Source organism: Xiphias gladius, chromosome 4 (genome assembly GCF_016859285.1).
Source record: "Xiphias gladius isolate SHS-SW01 ecotype Sanya breed wild chromosome 4, ASM1685928v1, whole genome shotgun sequence".
NCBI classification, from domain to species: Eukaryota; Metazoa; Chordata; class Actinopteri; order Istiophoriformes; family Xiphiidae; genus Xiphias; species Xiphias gladius.
Window position 1 is genome coordinate 1292221 of NC_053403.1, and position 20832 is coordinate 1313052.

General features: G+C 45.4%; 1 protein-coding gene across 8 annotated transcripts in view; it reads right to left on the minus strand.

Moving 5' to 3' along the window:
- adgrg6 (adhesion G protein-coupled receptor G6) overlaps positions 1 to 20832 on the minus strand; it is a 101200-nt gene that overhangs the window by 64300 nt on the left and 16068 nt on the right. For 5 of the 8 annotated variants that reach the window (XM_040125077.1, XM_040125073.1, XM_040125076.1 and 2 more), the window contains exons 3-5: positions 4331 to 4678; positions 1805 to 1953; positions 122 to 401 (exon numbers count right to left, since the gene is read on the minus strand). In XM_040125077.1, the coding sequence (XP_039981011.1) occupies positions 122 to 401; positions 1805 to 1953; positions 4331 to 4678 (777 nt within the window). The remainder of the gene's footprint in view (positions 1 to 121; positions 402 to 1804; positions 1954 to 4330; positions 4679 to 20832) is intronic. The other 3 variants (XM_040125079.1, XM_040125072.1, XM_040125075.1) reach the window with 2 other exon arrangements.

Here is a 20832-nt window from a genome sequence, read left to right on the forward strand (position 1 = left end):
ACCTCTTGGATGGAACACAAAACATCTTCATGACTAGATATCCTTTGACCTCAACAAATAACAAGACATGTCAGAGATCATAAATTTAAGTGAAATAGTAAAACTTCCAACCCCGACTTACCCCCTAAATGGAAGTGTCCACCAGCCGGCACTGAGCGCCCAATAGAGGAGGAGCAGGTCTGGTTCCTGTAGTTTCCGTTGTAGAAAACCGACACCTGACCGTTTGATGATGTCCAGAGCACACAGAAAGGCTTCATAAAAGAAGCGAAGTCACTGGAGGAGATGATGGAGTTGATCGAGCAGTTCACTCCACCAACAATCATTGTCATGCTGGCCTGATTGGAGCCCAAGCTCAGTACCACGATGTTGTCATGGTCATAGTAGGTGAAGAGCCACTCTTTCTGTTCAGGAACCAAGAGAAACCAGAGTATGAAAGTTCACTCTTTATCTTTGAGAACTAATCGAAACCCAAAAGTCCACTTAGTAGCTTTTCAGAGCTTTTTTGCCAATAATTGAACACCTTCAGATGTCTGCTGGTACATTCCAAAGACAAGACCAACATCCCAAATCACAATTAAGGGGCTTAACATTACAACACCCTCTGTCGTTAGACCCTGAAATTGGACAAGGACAACCCCCCCCCAAAAAAAAAACATTCAATGGGAAAAAAACTAAAGAAAACTTCTACTAATTTGCAACAGCAGATACGTTTTGGAATAAACGTCATGGTGCCTGGATTGTATCGAGGAAAACTGTTGAAGTTTGCAGTCTTGCAGTAAAATATCTGCTCGTAGCAACTAAAGCGCACTTACATTTTTTTGGTTAAATATTGAAAAAGCCAACAATGACTTTAAGTTTAAGACAGAAAAGCTTGGACTTAATTTAAACCACAGTCTTTCACTAAACTTTAACAAAGTGTTTCTGTTGCCTGAACCAAACCACAAGCAGGACTGAGGATGTGAATCTTGGTCTCTACACTTTGTATGCCCATCGTCACGCTGTGCATAAAATAAGCGCTTCCTGATGTTGCCATGAAACATAATTTAGGCAGTGATTATGTCTCTGAACACAACATAATGAAGAAAACAAAGTGGTACATTCATTTAATTAATTGCCCTTGGAGGCGGTTGCTTGATTGCACTTGAGCCTTTTCGATTTGCTGATGGACACCATGAGATGCAGTTGAAAGCTCGGAAAAACTAGTAAGTGGACATCTGAGCTGAGATTGTCTTGTTGCGCAAGAGAACTGTTACTGAGTTGAGGGCAAGGCATCAGCGTCATAAAATCTACACAGTAATCAAAAACAGAACTAAATATGTGGAAACCTGTTACTAATTAAAACCAACAGCTGGTGGTTTATTTAGGTTTGTTTGACGCCTTTTACATTTTGGGGTATTTAAAAGGGAAGTCTCAAGTCTTCTTCCAAAAGTAAGTCTGAGCTGATATTTATTTTCGGTGTTTTTAATCATTTACACGTGTCACTGATATAAACAGAGATTTTACAGCATTGAAGAGCATTTGTCAACTTAGACTTAAATTTATTTGTGGTCTACTTTAGCTCTTGGTTTTGAAAGATGATCATTTCGAAGGTGGTAGCAGGTTCAAATGTTGCTTTTAGATTTTTGGTAGTGCAGCGACTCTTTTGTTTGCATTTGTATCATGGATTGTGAAACTTTCTTCCAGAGCTAAAGATCGGAGAAGTTACAAACCTGATGTTTGCATTTAACTTTACAGATAGCAGGATTTTAATGCTTTCAACTAATACATCTTGGACCTTCACCAGCCCTTTGTGTTTCACGAGTACCTGTGATACCTGTTTGTGGCTGATGCGTTCCACCTCAAAGCACAGGGTCAGGTGACTGAGCTCCGGTATGGAAACAGAGTCGGCGACCTTGGTGATCTGGTTGTTGCCATTGTTTATCCTGACCTTCTGGTTCCTCAGAGCCACAGCAACTAGAGAGGAGAGATGGAAGAGAAGCAAGGAGGAGAGGATGGCAGGATAGAAGACAGGGAAGAAGGCAAGAAGAGGAGTAAAGAAAAAGATAAAGAAAACATCAGGGCAGGAAAGAGAGAAAGACAGAAAGACAGAATGCGAGCAAAGAAATTAGACAGAAAAGACAGAAATAATTAAGAAAGAAAAGCAAGAAGAGAGAAAAAGTGAAAGAAAAAAGAATAAGGAGGAAGTGATGAAGGTCGAAATGTAGAAAAGAAGTAAAGGAATGAAGAAGAGTGGAGAAATATGGAATAAAAAAAAAAAAACAGGACGGAAGAAAGGAATTGCAAAGTGGAACAAATAAAAAAGCAAGGCAGGGAAATTATGGAAAGAAGGGAAAGAAAAATAACAAAAGAGGGGTTGATTAGAAGAATAATGCAAGGAAAGTAAGGACAGAAAGGAATAAATAAAGAAAGGGAGGATGCGATGAAAGAAGAGACAGAAAATAAAGGGAAGGGAAACAAGTGAGAAAAGAAGAAAGATGAAAAAGCCAAAAGGAGGAGTGAAAATACAAAATCACAGGAGGCAAAATTAACACAAATCTTTTCATTCATCATTAGCTCACCTAACTGTTGAATTCTAAGCTTGATTTCAACTGTCACAGCTGATTATGACCATGGAGACTTTTCATTTCAATGCAACAGCCTTGGTTTTATTTTAACTTTGCTTCATAATATGAATAAACCTGCTAACATTTTTGCCTCTGAAGAGAAAGGCACTACCACTGCCAGGGTTTGAGGTTCAAGTATCGATGAATCAGAGGTTTTGACTCTTTGAAACTTGTCACAGAAGAACAATTCTGGCTGAGCTGTTGGCCGAGTACAAAAAACTAACTAGTGTGTAGCTAGTGTGCAATGGAAAAACACCACTCAAACACATACAAATACACAGCAAATGTGCACACAGACGCACCCAAACACCAAATCAAATACTGGTGTTGGAGCGGCCGAGGCTTCCTTTGGTAGGTCGATACTCGGACTGGTTGACGCTGATCCACTTGCTGTCTGTAAAAACCACCAGTCTCTGCGGTTTCAAACTCAAATTAAAGCTGCAGTAAGTGATTCTTTTTGGCAACTTGGAGGCAGAGAAGCTAAAGCTAAAAAAGCAAGCAAGCTAAAAAACACACACACCTCTGACTGACTGACCTTTATCGGTTCGGTAAACAAGTCTGAAGTGGCATTCTTGTTCAGACTCCTGAGAACAGTTCAGGACGCAGTTGTTTCTGATATCAGCTGTAACGCTTCAGCACACCTGTACACCTGTTTTGTGACAAAATGATCTCAACTACAACATTTTATCTCCCAGAGGGAATGTCAAAAATTTGCACCAAATCTGCACCACTGGTAACTTATCAAAGGGCTTGCTGAGATAAGCCTATTTTCACAAAAATGGCAGCAAATTTTTAAGTAGCCACATTTTGATAAATCGACTACATATTCAACAACTAAATGGTCAATTTCTCACCTGAAAAACTACCTAAAACTAAATTTGGTTACACAACAACAGCTGTAAATTGAAAATGATAACTTACAGTTTGGGGTTTGGCTCATATCCTATGCCAATTGCCTCTGGTTGATGTGAAATGCATGCTGGGACACTTGTCTATCCCAAGTTCAAACATACAAGTCAGCTCCCAAAACAACTGAAGTTGTTATTCTTAATGTGTTACCATAAAAATGCCCAAGTCCACACCCAGCATTTACAGAGCAACACGATTATTCATCTGGAGTCGTGTTTGTGTCCACCTGAAGAGTCTAAGTCCAGTACTCCCTCTCTTTTAGCTCTGGTTTTGGTCTCCACCAGCTCCTTAGGGAAACATCTAGCTCTTTAGCTGCTAAATGCTCCACCGTGTTCACCAGCTGGTCTCTGACTTTGTCTGTCTGCTGTTTGCCGCTGAGCAGGTAGTGGATAGGGGCTTTATCAGACTTGGGGATTTGATCTTTTGTTGTTGTTGTTATGAGAAATATTGATCAGTGGAGCTTTTAAAGATTTATATTCTGCACTATGTGTTGACCAAATCCCCTTTATCTTCTGAAGCATTTTGAAACCCCATGAGATAAACTGAAAAACAACAACATGCTGGTCAGTCAGAAAAAAGGTTGCTTTTCTTTGTTTTCTGAAATGTTAAGATCTGAGGGGTCAGATTTAACAGGACTATTTTTAACAGCGTTATTATTCATGCTGCCCTTCATTAAGTTCATCAGTCACCTGCTACACTATGCAGCAGGTAATAAATATCATCAGATTCTTGATGAGAGCAAGTTATAGCTGATAACATTGATAATATGTGTCTAAACAGATCCCAGACCAGGAGAACAGGTCTCAGCCTGGACCTACCGTGTCGGAAGCTAACATTGAACCCTTTCTTCTGCACGCTGAAGTCGGAGGTAAAGGACAGCTCCATCACGTTGCCTGTCGAGTTCATCATCAGCCCATTGGCCGTCAGACCGCAGAACTTAACATCTGCATTTCCCGTGTTCACCACAACCCGGTCATAGATGCAGTCCTGCACCTCCTCCAGGTCAAAGTCCAGGAAGGAGAGCTGGATGATGAAGCCGGCAGGGGCCCGCATGATCCACTTACAGGCATGTGAATTGGGGTATTTCTGGGGGTAGCAGGGCGAAGTGATTCCACCCTGGGCCTCCGTCAGCACCAGGTTACAGTTTGTAGAGCTGCAGCCCAGCACTGGAAGTGATGGTAGGATGATACATTCATGAAACTTTCAGAAAGGTACAACCTCCACTGAAGCTGTTAAGTAGGGTAATGTCACTCAGAGGACAAGGTGCTAGTAGACAAGGACACAAGGGAACAGGACAAAAGACGACAAGAGGATAGGGGCCACAAAAAAAGGATGAGACAAGACAAGACGAGAGGCAATAGATAAAGGAGGTAAACACCTACTACCATTAGGAGTCACGAGGCTAGTATGTAGATTTCAAGTACAAACACAGTTGAGTCAGCAGTAAAGGGCATCCTTGTCCATTACTCCAGATTGAGGAGTCAAGGAGGTAAGAGGATGAAGACCAAGTTTTCAAGAAGGCTACAAAGACTTTAAGGATTCAGGAGACAAAACCAAGAGGACCTTTTTTTTTTGTTTTTTGTTTTTATTGTTTTTAAATGGGACAAGAGGACAAGATTATAGAAGGTAAGAAGAACAGTTAAGGAATTATATTTAAAAGGTTGCACTCCAAGAGATGGGACAAGACAAGTCGTGCAGTTAGCTAAAGATTGAGCAGGCCAGAGAGGAATCAATCAATCAAGCAATCAATCAGTGAGTCGTATGAATGCAGACTGATTGGATTACACAGAAAAGTTCACTTCCACCGAGCCAGCATTGCACCAAATTCAACAACTGCCAGACCCATTCACACATTTATAAGGTTTAGCTATTACAGAGAACCAACTGTTCTTTGTAATAGAAAGAACAAACATGCAGAGTAATTTTGAAAGTGAGATTTGTAAAAAGTCACTTTTTGTTAAGGAAAAAGCAAGCAGTCAGATCCTATGTATATTTTTAGAGCTGAGAAAATCTAGGAGAAAAAATCATGAAGTCGATGCAATTTTGTGGAATTAATCTGTCTCAACCAATCAATCCACTCAATCCCCTAAAACTGGAGCTCTGAAATATAAGCATCAAATATATTTTCAATATATGTGAAAACCTACGAAGGTAAAGAGGAAGTACAGAGTGTACTGGCCGTCAGGACAGCCTGTACATCAGACTGCACGTACAGTCACGTTGTCCCTTCAAACTCATACTAGTTTCTTCATGTACTGATGGTACTGCTGAGATTCTGTATTGAGCCTAAAAAGTCAAGTTGATATGGTGTTGTGTTCAGGATTCTCTCAACGAGACAAGTCATGAGCTTCTGGGTAAAAGAAAAAGAGAGATGCACATTGTTGTCAGGTCCAAGAACTGTAAAGAATATTGTAAATCTTTCTCTGCAAAGCATCGGAAACAGGCATGACGGTTTGGTTTGTCGGGGACTTTAACCCAGTTCCGCTCATCGAGTTCATTTATGATTTTTCACTTGAAACACAGAACAGGTTAGTCCTCATCAATTTCAACAACAGCTGGAAAGACGAGCAACCCCTCACAAAAAATAACAACAGGCAAGAGCTGAAATGGAAAGTGGAAAGAATGGTTCGTCTCTCGGGGTAACAATGGCCTCCGTTGATCTCAGGCTCGGCCTTCGCCACAGCCAAAACCACAGCCAACGCACTGGAAACGTCAGAAACTCCAGTGTGTGTGTGTGCGTGTGCGTGTTTTAACCCTTACTCGTTCCAAGAAAAGCTGACTGGTGTCACGTTTGTCAGCAACTTCTTGCTTCACATTCATCCACTTCCACACATTCAGACCCGGGAGCTTCACGGCTGCGACTCAGGGCTCGGTGCCTCGATCGTGGGCACGTAGACGGAAGCTACCGAAGTGGTTGTGACTGGTGCACGTTACCCCACATTTCACCGACAAGTCCAGCAAGAAAACTCTGCAGTCATGTGTGTTACTTCCCAGGTCCCATTTCTCCCCACGTTTAAGGGCACTTTGTAATGCTGCCTGAAAAGTCCATAGATGAAGGGGAATAAGAAAAATACCCAGGAAATAATTGCTGAAAGGCTTGTTTTCAACTCCATTTAGTGAAGCAGACAGTAGGTTAATTCTATTGACAGTCCCCATCATCACAAGGTAATCTCTTCTCTGCCACTGGTTCGTATTTATTTAGCGCGCTGGTTCCCAACCCCGTCGGTTAGTGACCCTTGAGGCCTGAACGATGCTTTGAACGAACTAAGTCGTACAACGTGTCGACCAAGTCAAAGCGTTTCTACCTGTCCTGAATGTCCACGCTGGAAGACGCGGGGAAAAGCCTGCTGTCATTGCCTCCTCGTGGCTGCAGCTACCTGCCTCCCTGATGTCTCCCCGACAACTCTGCGTCTTTTTTTGTGTTTTTGTAGACTCAGCGCAATGAATCATGTTAAAGGGGATAAGAGCGCGCACAGTCTCTCCTCAAAGACAATCATGGTGGTGCAACCGAACGAAGCACGATGGATGTGGCTGCGTAAAGAAGTTTGAACCTCCACACACCTGACCAGGACTGTCTGTGACGGCAAGTTACGGCGATCGTGGCCACTGGACGTATGGTTTTCTAACAAGCACTTTATTCGCGGCATACTGAGATTTTTAAAAGCCAAGCATGACCCTGAGGTTGTATATGATCTGTGAGCTGTGAGCATTTTCATCAGAAAGTTATGCGCCCTTCTCGGATTATGTAATTTTAATAGTTTCTTGAGCCCCGAAGAGGCGAAGCTCCAAACTTTCCTGAGGAAAAACCTAACAGGTTTGAGAAAAGTCAGAAATCTTGTGTAGTACAAATATGTTTTTCATCTCTTCGTTCTTGTCTTGTGGATCATTTTATGACCTTAGATTTATCCTGCGATCCCCCGGGTTATCAAACTTTTTCACTGTGAAAAACTTTTCAAAGCCTCCTTTTCAAACCTACGGCAGAAAACTTTTCTATATTTTCAGAGGAGTATTCCTATAATTTAGAATCCAACATTACTCGAAGCTGGTGAGTTTGAATGAGGCTTACGAACAACAACACAGAAGAGAAAGCTGCTCTGATTAGCATAAACAAACACCAGGCTGACGACCCACGAGCTCAGCCACGCAAACAGGAGGCTTCCTGAGCTCAGAACTGAACACACACACACGCACGCATGCACACACACACACACACACACACACACACACACACACACACACACACACACACACACACACACACACACACACACACACACACACACACACACACACACACACACACACACACATCTGCATAGCACACATGCACATTTATACAATAGATTCAAGTCAAACCCATTTCCACTCCTTCTGAGAGTGTACAGTGCAGTGTGTGTGTGTGTGTGTGTGTGTGTGTGTGTGTGTGTGTGTGTGTGTGTGTGTGTGTGTGTGTGTGTGTTTGTGAGAGAGGGAGAAAGACTCAGCATGAAATTTCAGGAACATTTGGACCCAACATCAAAAAGCACCAAACTTCTTTTTTCCCACTAATGGAAAAACTAGAGGCAGGCACACGATTCACATACCGTGCTCCCTCTGTCTCTCTTTCCCAGCACTTTTAACACACACACACACACACACACACACACACACACACACACACACACACACACACACACACACACACACACACACACACACACACACACACACACACACACACACACACACAGGAGTGTTCCACCTCTCTCTTGGGGAGTGTTGACTTCTCTTGGTTTACCCCTCCATCACTCCTGATCCACTGATTTCATTCAGCTCGTAGCATAGGTAGCTTTGTATGTATGTGTGTGTGCGAGTGCGTGTGTCACACAATCCATCTCCCTAAAAAGCCTAACAGCTGCCTCTCAGGTTTCTGGCACCACAAACCTGACGTTTCTCTTCGGTCCTCTCATCTCCAGTCCGGCTCTGGAAGCTGTGAACCTTTGACCCGGCAGATCAACGGAAGCAAATGTGACAGAAGTGACAGTCTGATCCTCATCAGGAAACACGCAGGGGGATCCTCAACTTTCAGCGTTTCTCGTCAGCTGCACAGCCACAATAACTGTCACTTAAAGCGTTTGTCTTCCTCTTCGAAAACGGCTGACTACATTACCCATAATGCAACTCAACTGCCAACAGTTATTTCAGAGGTCGGGGTGTGCTATGTTAGTAGGCGCTAATGCAGCCTGTAGCCTGCAGCAGTCGTACTGCCCGGCACCTAGAAACCCACGCTGATGAGTAAAATTGGTGGAGTTCCCTTTCAACCACCAAGCACTTTGGTGGTTTCCTCTGTGTAAAATATTAGCTATGTCACTTCCGTGTCACACCATGAAAGCAACCAATGTCTGTAGAGCGTTACATGTACTTAAAATGTCACTGCTGCCACATTTGCTGGTGGGCCATGTTTGGCCTCTGTGTAATGCCTTGCCATTGCATAGTCCAGATTTCCTGTTCTGACGGCTGTTTCGTGCCCAGAAATATGCGACTGTAGTAGCTGTATATTTAGCTGTTTGTTATCTAAAACCAACAAATGAAAATATAGACCTATACAGCTTTGTGTGGTTGAGAGATCTGGCCCAGGAAGCAGCATGAAGACTAAAAATATGGAGCAGAAAAACAAAGAACAGAGTCAAAGTTGTGTAAAAGTGGAAGGTGAAATACTCTCGAATCAACCGCCGTCAGCGCCGACCGTGCATCCGATTAAAAAAAGATGAGTGTTGTTTGGATCCCGGGGTCTTTCACCACACAGACTCTCCGGAGGCGAACTCTACACCCTGTCAGCAAACCAAACATCCTAACCTGTACCTCAATCCTCACACCTCCTGCTGCGCAAGAAACGCCGCTGTTCCCGACACACTGGGAACCATTGTAGACCCAGAAAAACCACCCTCTGTCCCCACTTATCCCGCATCTGTCCTGCATTACTGCTGTACACGGTGGCAGCCCTGCCAAAGCGCCCCCATCTTCATGTAGTTATCCTCCATCTGTCCTCCATTAGCACGCTGAAGAATACCGTTTCTATAACGTTATGCAGCAAAAGGAAATCAATGATTTGCAATGCAAATCATTTCGTTCGTTCAGATAGTTACCTCTCTGTTCTCCATATAAATCTGATAGCCGTAAAGGGAACAAATTCGATCTTTAAATCAGGAGGTTTTCCTCTCAGGATGGCTCACAAACTGCAGCAGTTCAAAGAGGAGACGCGCCGGGAGTCTGAACAGCGAAATAATCTTAGAAAGAACAACTAGGTTCACAAGGTGTGAGACCAAGGGTGTAGTTTTGATGTCTGAGGTTCTTCAAAAGACAAAGAAAAAGGGTGAATACAAAGAGCTCTGTCCCTTCCTGCCCGGTCTTTGATTGGTGTTCATAACGACACCCACGTGGGACACAGGACGGTCCCTCAGTATCACTCCTTGATGGAAGATTCCACGTTGGATTTGAAAAAATTCATCAAGTTTATAATGTGATTCTGGGCAGATTAGTTTTACTGTCAGTCTGGATGTTAAAGGAGCACAACACACACATTCTCTCTCTCTCTCTCTAAATCATTTGCTTTGGTTCACAGTGGAGATCATTAAAATCTCTCAGGGTCCGTCTCCCTTCGCTCGGCTTTTATATCCGTGATGACGTTTCTCTGGCGGCGCTGAGCAGCCGATAAAAACACCTGACAGACAGACACGAGTGACGGGTCGGGGGCGTTTCAACTGACCAGTCAGAGAAAAGAAATGCCAGCAGAGAGGAAGTCCGCCAATGCAAATGCGACTTTGCTGATAACCGCGTGTAGGAAATAACAGGAGGGATTGGTGTCACAATAATCTGCTCGCCACTGAGATTAGAGTCAGGACAACAAGCTGACTTCACGGTGGCGGTGACTGTCCCGCAGCTGGCTTTGCAGGATGTGCTTTTACATTTTAAACAGATGGAAGGGCTCGGAAAACGTGACGCGGCGTTAAGAGTAAACACCAGTCAGCAGTAAATCTTCCGCAGCACCGAAAGCCATCTTAAAGAGGAAGGCTGCGATCGCACGGCGATTCCCTCCTGCTCAAAAGTTTAAAAGTTGACCTGAAGATGGGGCTAGATGAAAAGTCAGAGGATTACAGCTCATCCTGAGGGGAACGTGAACGTCCGAACCAAATGTCATGGCGACCCATCAAACGGTCGTCAAAACATTTCACAAAAGAAACCAAACATTACTGCATTTGGTGCCATGCGAGTGTAAGACAACACAGCGCTGACATAAACGTGGTTCTGAATCAGCCCCCTGTGTGTACATGAAAGTTCATTAACAGCTTATCCAGTTTATCATTCAATTTGGCTTGGCCTTGGGTTCTGCCGCAATCCAATTAACACAAACCATCCGAACTTCATACCAGTCCACAGGCGGGAAGCACTAAAGACGATACTTTCAGGGCCATAAAATAATAACGTCTCCAATTAATTCCTTAACGGTGGAGGAGTCTTCCTTTGACTCCGTGACAAGCCGCCGCCCTCGCGCTGCCAAAACCAACCAGCCACCTAAATACAAACGCGTGTGTCGGTGCCAACAATAGTCCTGCGGGCGTCACCCCCGCACATTATTAATGATTCCTCCCGTTAACCCGTCCTCCTGCTACAGAGCATTAATGAGACGTTACCAGGGAGCTAGTTTCTACCCTCTCTCTCCCTCCTGTCTCTCTTCGTTAGTTACCGGTGCAGCCACCGACCGTCTCTTTCATCGGCGAGTGAAGAGGAAGCCGTAAAATTTTATATCCGCTCTGATGAGCGGCGATGAAGGTGAACTACAGGCAAGAGGCAGAGAGGAGGCGTTGAGGTGCCGCTGCTGAAATATCACCTGACAAACGGCCGAGCTGGACGCAGCGCTAATGGAGACACATAAAGTGTGTTCGCTTCATTACAACTGAAAACTAGCAGGAGAGGGGAGAGAGGGGAAGAGACGAGGAGGAAACAAGGAGAGGAGAGGGGAGGGGAGGAAACAAGGAGAAGAGAGGAGAGGGGAGGAAACGAGGGGAGGAGAGGAGAGGGGAGGGGAGGAAACGAGGAGAGGAGAGGGGAAGAGAGGAGGAGGAAACAAGGAGAGGAGAGGAGAGGGGAGGGGAGGAAACAAGGAGAGGGGAGGGGAGGAAACGAGGAGAGGAGAGGGGAAGAGAGGAGAGGGGAGGGGAGGAGAGAGGGGAAGAGAGGAGGAGGAAACAAGGAGAGGAGAGGGGAAGAGAGGAGGAGGAAACAAGGAGAGGAGAGGGGAAGAGAGGAGGAGGAAACAAGGAGAGGGGAGGGGAGGAGGAAACGAGGAGAGGAGAGGGGAGGGGAGGGGAGGAAACGAGGAGAAGAGAGGAGAGGAAAGGGGGAGGAAACAAGGAGAGGAGAGGAGGAGAGGAGGAAAACAAAGGTAACAATCTGGGGAAGGAGCAATGATGGGAGGAGACATGAGAAAGGGGATGGATCCTGTTTTATCAGACCTCATCACCTTAGACCTGACGTAGAGGAGAGGAGATGTCAAGCAGAGTAAAATATTGAGAATGAGAATGGCTGTGTGTGTGTGTGTGTGTGTGTGTGTGTGTGTGTGTGTGTGTGTGTGTGTGTGACAAACGGAGCAGGGAAATGAGTCCCAGAGGTCTAGCTAACCGCGATAATGCAGAACAGACACTGTGGACAATTAAGTCCTGTTGAGAATGAGATCGTGTGTGTGTGTGTGTGTGTGTGTGTGTGCGCGCGTCTCCACACACGTGACACTCTGGATTCCCTCTCTGCGTTACAGATGAGAGAAGCTCCGTAATGAGCCATTTTGTGCCTCTGAAGAGTTTTCCCGTTTGACTCCTTCCACAAAGAGGAACCGGCTGTAGAATCTGCTGCTTTGTCTCTGTCCTCTTCACCGGCAGCTTTGAAGCTCCTGTTACAGCCTGAACGTTTCGTTGAAGGCCTGATGATTACGGGAGAAACTTCGACTTCCTGAAAAATTCTACTTGCCAGTGTAACACAATTCTTTTTCGTGGAATGAATCTTCGCAGCTGAAATCAGTAAGAGGACGCAACGAGAATAGAGACATGAAATCCTTTTTTAGACATTTTAACGTGTCTGCTGTGATGCAGAGGATGAATATGGCCCCAGGCTGTGGAAAAGCCAAGATATTGGGTGATCTTCGAGTATGAAATCCACTGAGTCTGGATATTTGCTATAAAATCCTAAAATTCGTGGCGTTCTAACCAGGAGGAAATCGTTCGACTGAGACGGCAGCACAATTGGAGCTGTGCTGACAGTACGGCTAAACGACGATCTGTTTCGGCATCAACGTCGCCATGTGCACGTGTAGGAGAGAAAGAGAGTTCATCCGTCCTTTGTCATCACGGTCCAAAAACAACGCAGACGTGTGTTTTCTGAGCCGACTGCGCTCCCCAGACCGTTACCGACGACCCAAACCAGGAGCGGAGGGCGGACCCGCGATGCGCCGACCCATCCGTCCGCCTCCTCGCTACTTAACGAGCTGCTGCTCACGTCGGCACGTTTGCTGAGCTGTAGACTAAATGATTACATCTGGATTGCGATGAAACGCATCGGTGCTGGTGCTGGTGTTGACCTTTCTCACCAAAGTTACAAAAATCGGCTTTTCATGAGCTGAAAATGGCTCAACACGCCATCTACTCTTTATGCTAATTGCTGCAAGGCCAACGCTGACACAGAGTCAACCGTTTTCATTTACGTCATGAGGTTTAGATAAAAACAAGGAATGTTGTGACCCCCTAATCAGAGGGGGGGGCGTACCCACCTCCCCCAGTGGAGTCTGTGAAACCGAGCTCATTTTCAAATGTGTACTGATGCAGACTCATCAGTCCCCTCAGACCCTCATCTGGCTCGGCAGTGGCTGCAGACGGCAGCGGGTCCCTCGACAGCAACGCGCTGCTACCTGCGTTCCACGATCGGCACTTTTCACAGGTGCTGCTCTAGCTACACGCTCGGCTCCGAGGCCTCCGACGGCTCGGGACCAGCGTGGTCCTCCACCAAACCTACGTCCGCTTCAGCGGAGTCTGCAGGGGAAGAGACCTCCACCTCCAAAGAGCCCTCCAGCACCGACGCCCTGCGCTCACTGAGCAGTATAAGACCAGATAAACCCGCCGCGTAAAACTGTAAAAACTACTTTACCCTCTGATGGAAAAGAAAAATTAGCAAACTTCCCTTTGATAAATCACAATTCGGCCTAATTTAATGACATTCTGGTCACTGGCTTCACAAACACCTGCGCAGAATGACGGACCTTTTCAGAGCGGATTAGCTTAGCATACAATGAATAAACAAGCTCGTGACGGCTGAAGATAAAATGACTTCTCACAAACAACCGCTGCTGGAAGGAAACACCAAATGTACTTTTTTAGATTACTTTTATTTTTAAAAGGATTAAGCAAAGCTGGTAGGTAGCACTCTCATTCCAAATTAAGCTGCACACTGAATATCTGCTCAAACTATGGACATTAAAATGCATAGTTCCTATATTTTCCCCCAATTCTGTTGATCTCAGTCACATGAAAATCCTTCCTGTCGCTTCGCATGCAAAGGATCAGGAATAAAACCTTGCTCCTTTTTTATTTCCTGCTTCATTTTATGGCAAAAAGAAAAGAAAAGAAAAGAAAAGAAGAGAAAATTACAACAGGCTTATTGTGAAAGTCCCAGATCCAGATTCCAACCTGCGGCAAAGTTTGATCTATCACCGACAAACAGGCCAACATGTGGACACGTTGAAGTGTATTGTCAGTGTAGAGAATAAAAATGTGCGCCGGGACGAGCAAAGCAAATATACACATTTGCGGCTCCTATTTAAACACGCGTCACGTTTATACCGACAAGTCTGCAGAACTTGCAGAACTTGTCAAGGTGCGAGGTCTTTAGCCGACTCGCCCGAATCCACAGTAGGTGTCGAAAACAACGACGACCTCAGTGACTAATCTGCTCTTCAATAAAACTGTGACCCAGCTCCCTCCACAGAACAAATAACTACTGAGCACAGATGACTCACCGCACACTGCTTCACTTTTTAGACTTCGGAGTTTTGCAATGTGTGTGTGTGTGTGTTTTCTTGGTACGTGTGTACATGGCTGTTTAGTGAAGTGTGAGGTGAGTCCAGGTTGGGCGCAGGCTACTGGGATTGCCTGCTGTTTTATAAGTTCCTCTGTGTGTGTGTGTGTGTGTGTGTGTGTGTGTGTGTGTGTGTGTGTGTGTGTGTGTGTGTGTGTGCTTGCGTGCTGGCCACACATTCATTTGCTTGAGCTAATTCACCCTCCAACGTTTCCTGAAACCTAAAAAAAAAAACCCTGTGACACAACCAGTTACATACAAACAACATGTCGCTTTAATTATCAGCTGTTATTTAATGTGAGAAGCTCAGGGGGAGTGTGTGTGCGTGTGTGTGTGCTGAGCTGCTAATTGCTGGCTTTACTTTGAGGTTACAAGGTGTGTGTGTGTGTGTGTGTGTGTGTGTACGTGACAGAAACTGTGCGGCTCCCAAAAGAAGACCGTGTCTCTTCATCTTTTATAATTACAGACTTTGCAGCCTCCATCCCACCTCAACACTGAGGAACATTTATGCAACTTAATTACTGTTTCAAATATTAATTCTGAGGCACTTGTTTATTTGAATTGAAGCAGCAGCGAGAGATGTGAGACACTGAGGGTTTGACTTTGCCTTTTTTTTCCTCTTTGCGTCCTCAAAACAAGGTTGACCGAGCAGAACTGAACAGATACATTTATTCATAGGAGGCTGACTGAGCTGTTTCTGCAATAACCACCCTGCTCACAACATTACTGGGCTTCTACTGGGCAACTGTTTAACCTCGAGCTTCCACTACCGGCCGCCGTGAAGGTTTCTCAACAGCAGGGCTGCAACTAATGGTTTCATTCACGAACAATAAATCATTTTTTTAACTGCCTTCCTATTTTATTTTATAAATTGTCAAAAGTTATTACCTGCGCTGGCGCTCATGTCTTATACCTGCTAAAATCAAAAATAAATCAAGTCACAATGATATGAAACCGATAAAAGACACACAGATCAAAGTTTTAACCAGCAAATATTTGCGTACGGGATTAATTATCAGAGGTTAAGATGTCCTCTGACATCCAGTCATGCTCGCTTTCTACGCCACTCAATCACCTAAAACAACCTCGAACAAAACGTAGGAAAAAGTGGATGATCGCCGCCGGCGTCTTCCCAGCGCAGAGGAAGTTCAACACGTTACCAGGACATGAAGGAGAAAGAAGAAAACGACTGACATGTGGCAGCAGTGGCTACACGAGAAAATAACTGAGGCCCAATCGGACAGGCTCCAACACGCCGGCCAGTTTCAGGCTCATGAGACACGAGAGACTTCCTGCCTCTTTTTTATCTTCATTTGTGGACGAGGCATTAGGGCTCATCTCATTCACTTCTCCTTGGACAGATTTCCTCAGGACCCCTGAGGTTCGGGATCTGGACCCAGAGCTTCCTCTCACAAGCCTGCTATCCCTAACATCTCATCTAAAAAAAAAACACGGCGACACACACCTCGAATCTGGTATTAATTGTCAGTTAAAGTTCACACTGATTCCTTTGCTTGTTCCGTTCGCCGAAAGTCATTGGACACGGCCCAACGCTTCAGGTATGGCAACGCAGGTGGACTGAATTTATAATATTCGCCATAGATTAATGCATCGTGTTCCACAAAGGGAACAAGGGAACAAGGGACATCCTCGTCAAGTGCTGACTAACAGAAATGGGTTTGAAACATTCATGGGGTTCCACCGAGGACTGGATAAGCTGCACAGTACTTTCTTCCCCTTTTTTAAAATATGGACCAATTGAAAAAGGGTGAAGGAGTTTGACAAGGAGGAGAAAGGACTTGCTTATCCAGTGCAACACTGTTTGGCTGACTAGGGTTTACAATGATGTAATGCCCCGGTGCTTTTGGGAAGCTGCGTATCCACTTAGCTGTACTTCTACAGTTACACTTGGAGACTGTCACCAGACGCTGACCGAATACAATGTGTCTATCCGCCACTTTCTGCGGCCCCGTTCCAGCGGGGCAGCTGGTAAAATCAGAGGACCGAGTGATGAAATTTTGGGATGAGCCAGCTGCTGCTGAAAACGCTGATGAAATGAATAAGTTTGTTTCCTGCAGCAGTTCCCACACAGAGCATTGAAACCATCCCTGACAACAACCCCGACATGTGGGTACACTCCTCTGTCAGAGGCGGCGCCGAACTACAACCCAAACTACTGTTCGTTTGCTCCTCTGACAGAGACGGGAAATAAAAGGCTTTTGTTTTCCAGCCAACGTGGGAGTCGGGAGGTTGGCTGTGCTACAGCTCTGGCCGTGGGGCTTTCTTAAAAAGAAGCAGTAAGGGTGCAGAGAAGTGTATATTTTATCCTCCAAGGCAGATTTACAGCAATAAACTTCAAATGAGGCGGAGTGGAGGCACAATTTATTTTTAATTTAATTAGCACTGTGGTCTCACAGCAAGAGAGTCCTGGTTTTGTAGCAGGCCTGGCTTGTTGGGTTTCCATGCTATAACCAGGCAAGAGCATCGGTATTGGACCATTCTGCAAAACCCTGGACTTGTGTTCAGTGAGAACGTTATTTTTTATTATTTTCTATAATACTGGCACATCGGTTGGGGTGAGGCCACTACAAGGCTTGTTTAAGATGTGGGAAAGATCGTGGTTACGGTTTAAAAAACTGCAGATCTGTGATGGTACGCAAACTCTGGTCGGACACGCTGCAACGACACCTTGGCCCCCGCAACGCATAACATCCTTTAACGACGTTAGCGCTGGACGTAAATCGGGAGGTGCAGAATCGTCCGGAATAGATCTACCTCCTCGGATACTGGGCTGGGGGTTTCGACAGGGGTTTCTGGTGGCCCCCCCACTGTTTCACAGCCCAAACACAAGCTGGTCAGTTGAGTTAAAAGGCTCTACATTGCCCCGTCTGTCCGTCTGTGGGTTATGGTGCGGACGTTACCATTATAACCAGTTTCCAATTTGAAAACTGGGAACTGATTTTTGTGAAAGCACTGGTGTATCCGACTTGCTTGTTAATGCGCGATGCCTAGAAAAAGCAGACAAAAGTAAACGCCTCACATCAGTCAAAGTCCATCATTCAAGCTAACCACAGCCGAACTGAGTAGAGCGTCAGATTCTCAGCGTAGTGTTTAAACCCTCACACGACCTATCTGGGGTCGTCCAACGGCAGGAACACTCAAGTCTCTCCCTTCTCTACCGTGCTCTCCGTCCCCGCGCTTCACCCGGAGCCTGCTGAGGTTGCGGAACCAGCCCCTCCGCAGCCCTGAACGGGATGAGCTGCTGAATAGATGCACGAATGCTGGTGCCCTCACTTTCGCCATCGCCCTGCTCTGCAGTGATTTACTGCGAGCCACCAGCCATCCATTCTGACATTGTCTGCCACAAAGAGCCCTTATTAAAGTGTGAGAAAAGGATTAATAAAGTTGTTGTATCATCCCTTTCGCTCTTTGACTACGAGTTTGAACCTCTTAACTCGAAGTATCATCCAACATAAAGAACCAATCAAAGTTTCTGTTCCTGTACAGACGATTATTTTTTTTATTCAGTATCTGTGAAAAAGGGCAGAATGAGGTTGCTTTGCATTTCTGATACATTCACATTAGTTCCAGGTTTCACATTTTACTGTTGGGAAACTTCTCAAATGGCCATTACAGCCTGACATTCAGATCTGACACCGGCTTTCAAGGAATTTACGAGGCGTCTTATCAGGAGAAAACCCAGACTTAGTCCAACGGTGGGATTATATTCAGCAAACCTTCTGAGATGCTGACGGCAGGTAAGAGTGCAAAGGCTAAAACGTTCTAATGGAACATGGAAGAAACCGTTCACGTGACCCCGAAATGAGGAAGTATGACGGGAAACAAGAGCCGAGGAGAGAATCGCAGAAAGGATTTTTTCTTTTTTTACATCATATCTGATACCGAGCGGCTATTGCTGTGCTGCTGGCATTTCAGTGTGAGTCAAGGAGCTTAGTGATACTTCAACTGATATTCCTCAGCAACGCAAAGATACTAAAAACACTCTCTGCCTCCGTCAGCTTTTTTCAGGCACTAATCCTGTAGATTAGTTGGCTTCCATCGACCTGCCCTTCTCTGTTTTCACCTCTCCGTCCTTCCTCGCGTTTCTCTCACATTTTTTTTAACTCGCATTCCTCTCTCCTCCCTCATTCATTCCTCTTCTCCTTCAGCCCTTTGTTGCTATCTCTCCACTGTATTTTCTTGAGCCCTTCCCTTGCTTGCCTTCTCTCCCTTCTACCAGCTGAAACCACAGTTTTATCCACATACTGTCTACACTTGTTTCTGCCGAACAAAAGCACAACGGCCTCCTGTAGCTGATGAAGTGTAAGAATGTCTTTGTGGTCAGTATCCGTCTGCAGCACAAAGAGATCAGGTCCGTGCTTTGTGAAAATCTGACCTACCTACCTAGGAGCTGTTCGAGTTACAAATAAGACAAAACTTGAAAAGGTTCGTTGAGGGCCGTCTTAAAAAACACAAACAGTTTCTTCGAGGAACTCTTCAGGGATTAACTCTCCAGAGACACGGTGCAGCGACTCAATATACAACTCTGATAAAAACTCAGTTGGGCACAGGTTCCTACGCCGCGGCCTCAATATTCTGCAGCTTTTACTCTCTGGACCTTTAAGGGTTCATTTGGAAAACAAGACTTAGCAGGATCGGACTAGACGACCCTACGATCGACTGATCTGATACGGCGACCGTTTCAAAAGACTAAAATATTGCGTAGTCTGATCCCAGTGTTCGAGAGAACACAGAAAGGCCTTCACAAGCAACAGACGGTCGATCTTCAGAGGACCCTGGAGTGACACTGCAGTGACAGCTCTGACTCAAAATGTGTCCTCTCGGGCTTGTCTTAGCAGACGATGAGACAACAGTGTTCCTGCAGCTTCGCGTCATCAGTTTGTGTTCGTCTCCTTCCTGTTTCAGCACCAGGAAGACACGACTTTCCCCGGCGTGACGTGGAAGAACGTCGCCCGTCTCTGACCAAACACACCCGACGACAACATCAGCACAGAAGGGCCCAGTCGGAGCACAGTGCTTACAGGTTAAAACGTGATGACACACAGCGCTTCTCCCGGAGTGAATCCTCTCCCTCCCTGCCCAGCTGAACGCTGACTCACTCTCCCAGGTGTTTGCACTCCTCCCTCTCCTCATCCTCTTGTCTTTCACTACGAGATAATTGGGAGAGGCATCCGGGGGTGAGTTGACCGGAGAGGGGAGGAGAGGAATGATCAAGGTGAAAAGAGGAGAAGGGAGAGGAGGTGAGTTAGCAGCAGAGAGGACAGAGTTGGCAAACAAAAAGCATAGAAAGGAATATAAAGAGAGAAAACGCTGAGGCCCTCAAACACTGAGATTTTAGACGGGCTCGGATGAAAGTTGACTGTCCAAAATGAAACGTGGAGACCACCATCTACTGTGCCTCAGAACTGGTATCATGCAGTCTGGCACAGACCGAGACCAAGAGTGAAATAAACGCGGCCTTGACTGCACAACTCGAGCAGGTTTCAAGTATCTGTTCATTTCTTTTCATTTCTGGGAATGAATGGAACCCACTGGCTCCTTTGAGTGGTAGAAAAAAAAAACGCAGAAGGAGTCCACAGGAGCTCATCTGCATTTGCCTCTGAATATAATCCAGCAGGCGAATACTACCATTTCCTGCAAAGCTTATTTTCTGTTGTACTTTAGTTGCATATGAATGTTATTTTTAAGAGACAGTGTTGAGCACATAACCGCTGTAAAACTACAACCCATCGCTTTTACAGATTAAAAAAACGAGATAGAACTTGTTAGGTTGAGGTGAAATACTCATTTCTCAGACTGATGATCTACAGTTTTCCTCCAAGGAGCTAAAACCTGCAAAGACACGCTCGGTTCTTTCAGAGCAAGAGAACGCAGAATCAAAAGGATTACAGGAGAAAACCTGAGAACAGACAGGATGTAGGGAAGGAGAAGAAAAAGGAACAGATGAGGAGGCAAAAAGAGGAGAGCAGGTGAAGAAGGGTATGTTGGGAGACAATGACCGAAGAGGAGAAGAAAAGCAAGACGGAGTGGAGAGAACAACAAAAGAGAAGGAGAAAAAAAACTCGGGAGAAAAAAAGGCAGAGAAGGGACAAGAAAATGAGAGATGAGGGGAGGACAGCAGTCTGGCTGATGAAACCTGGACCGTCCTCACCACCAGCACACGCCCACGTAAAGTTATGAAATATGTATGGACCGAGTGTCT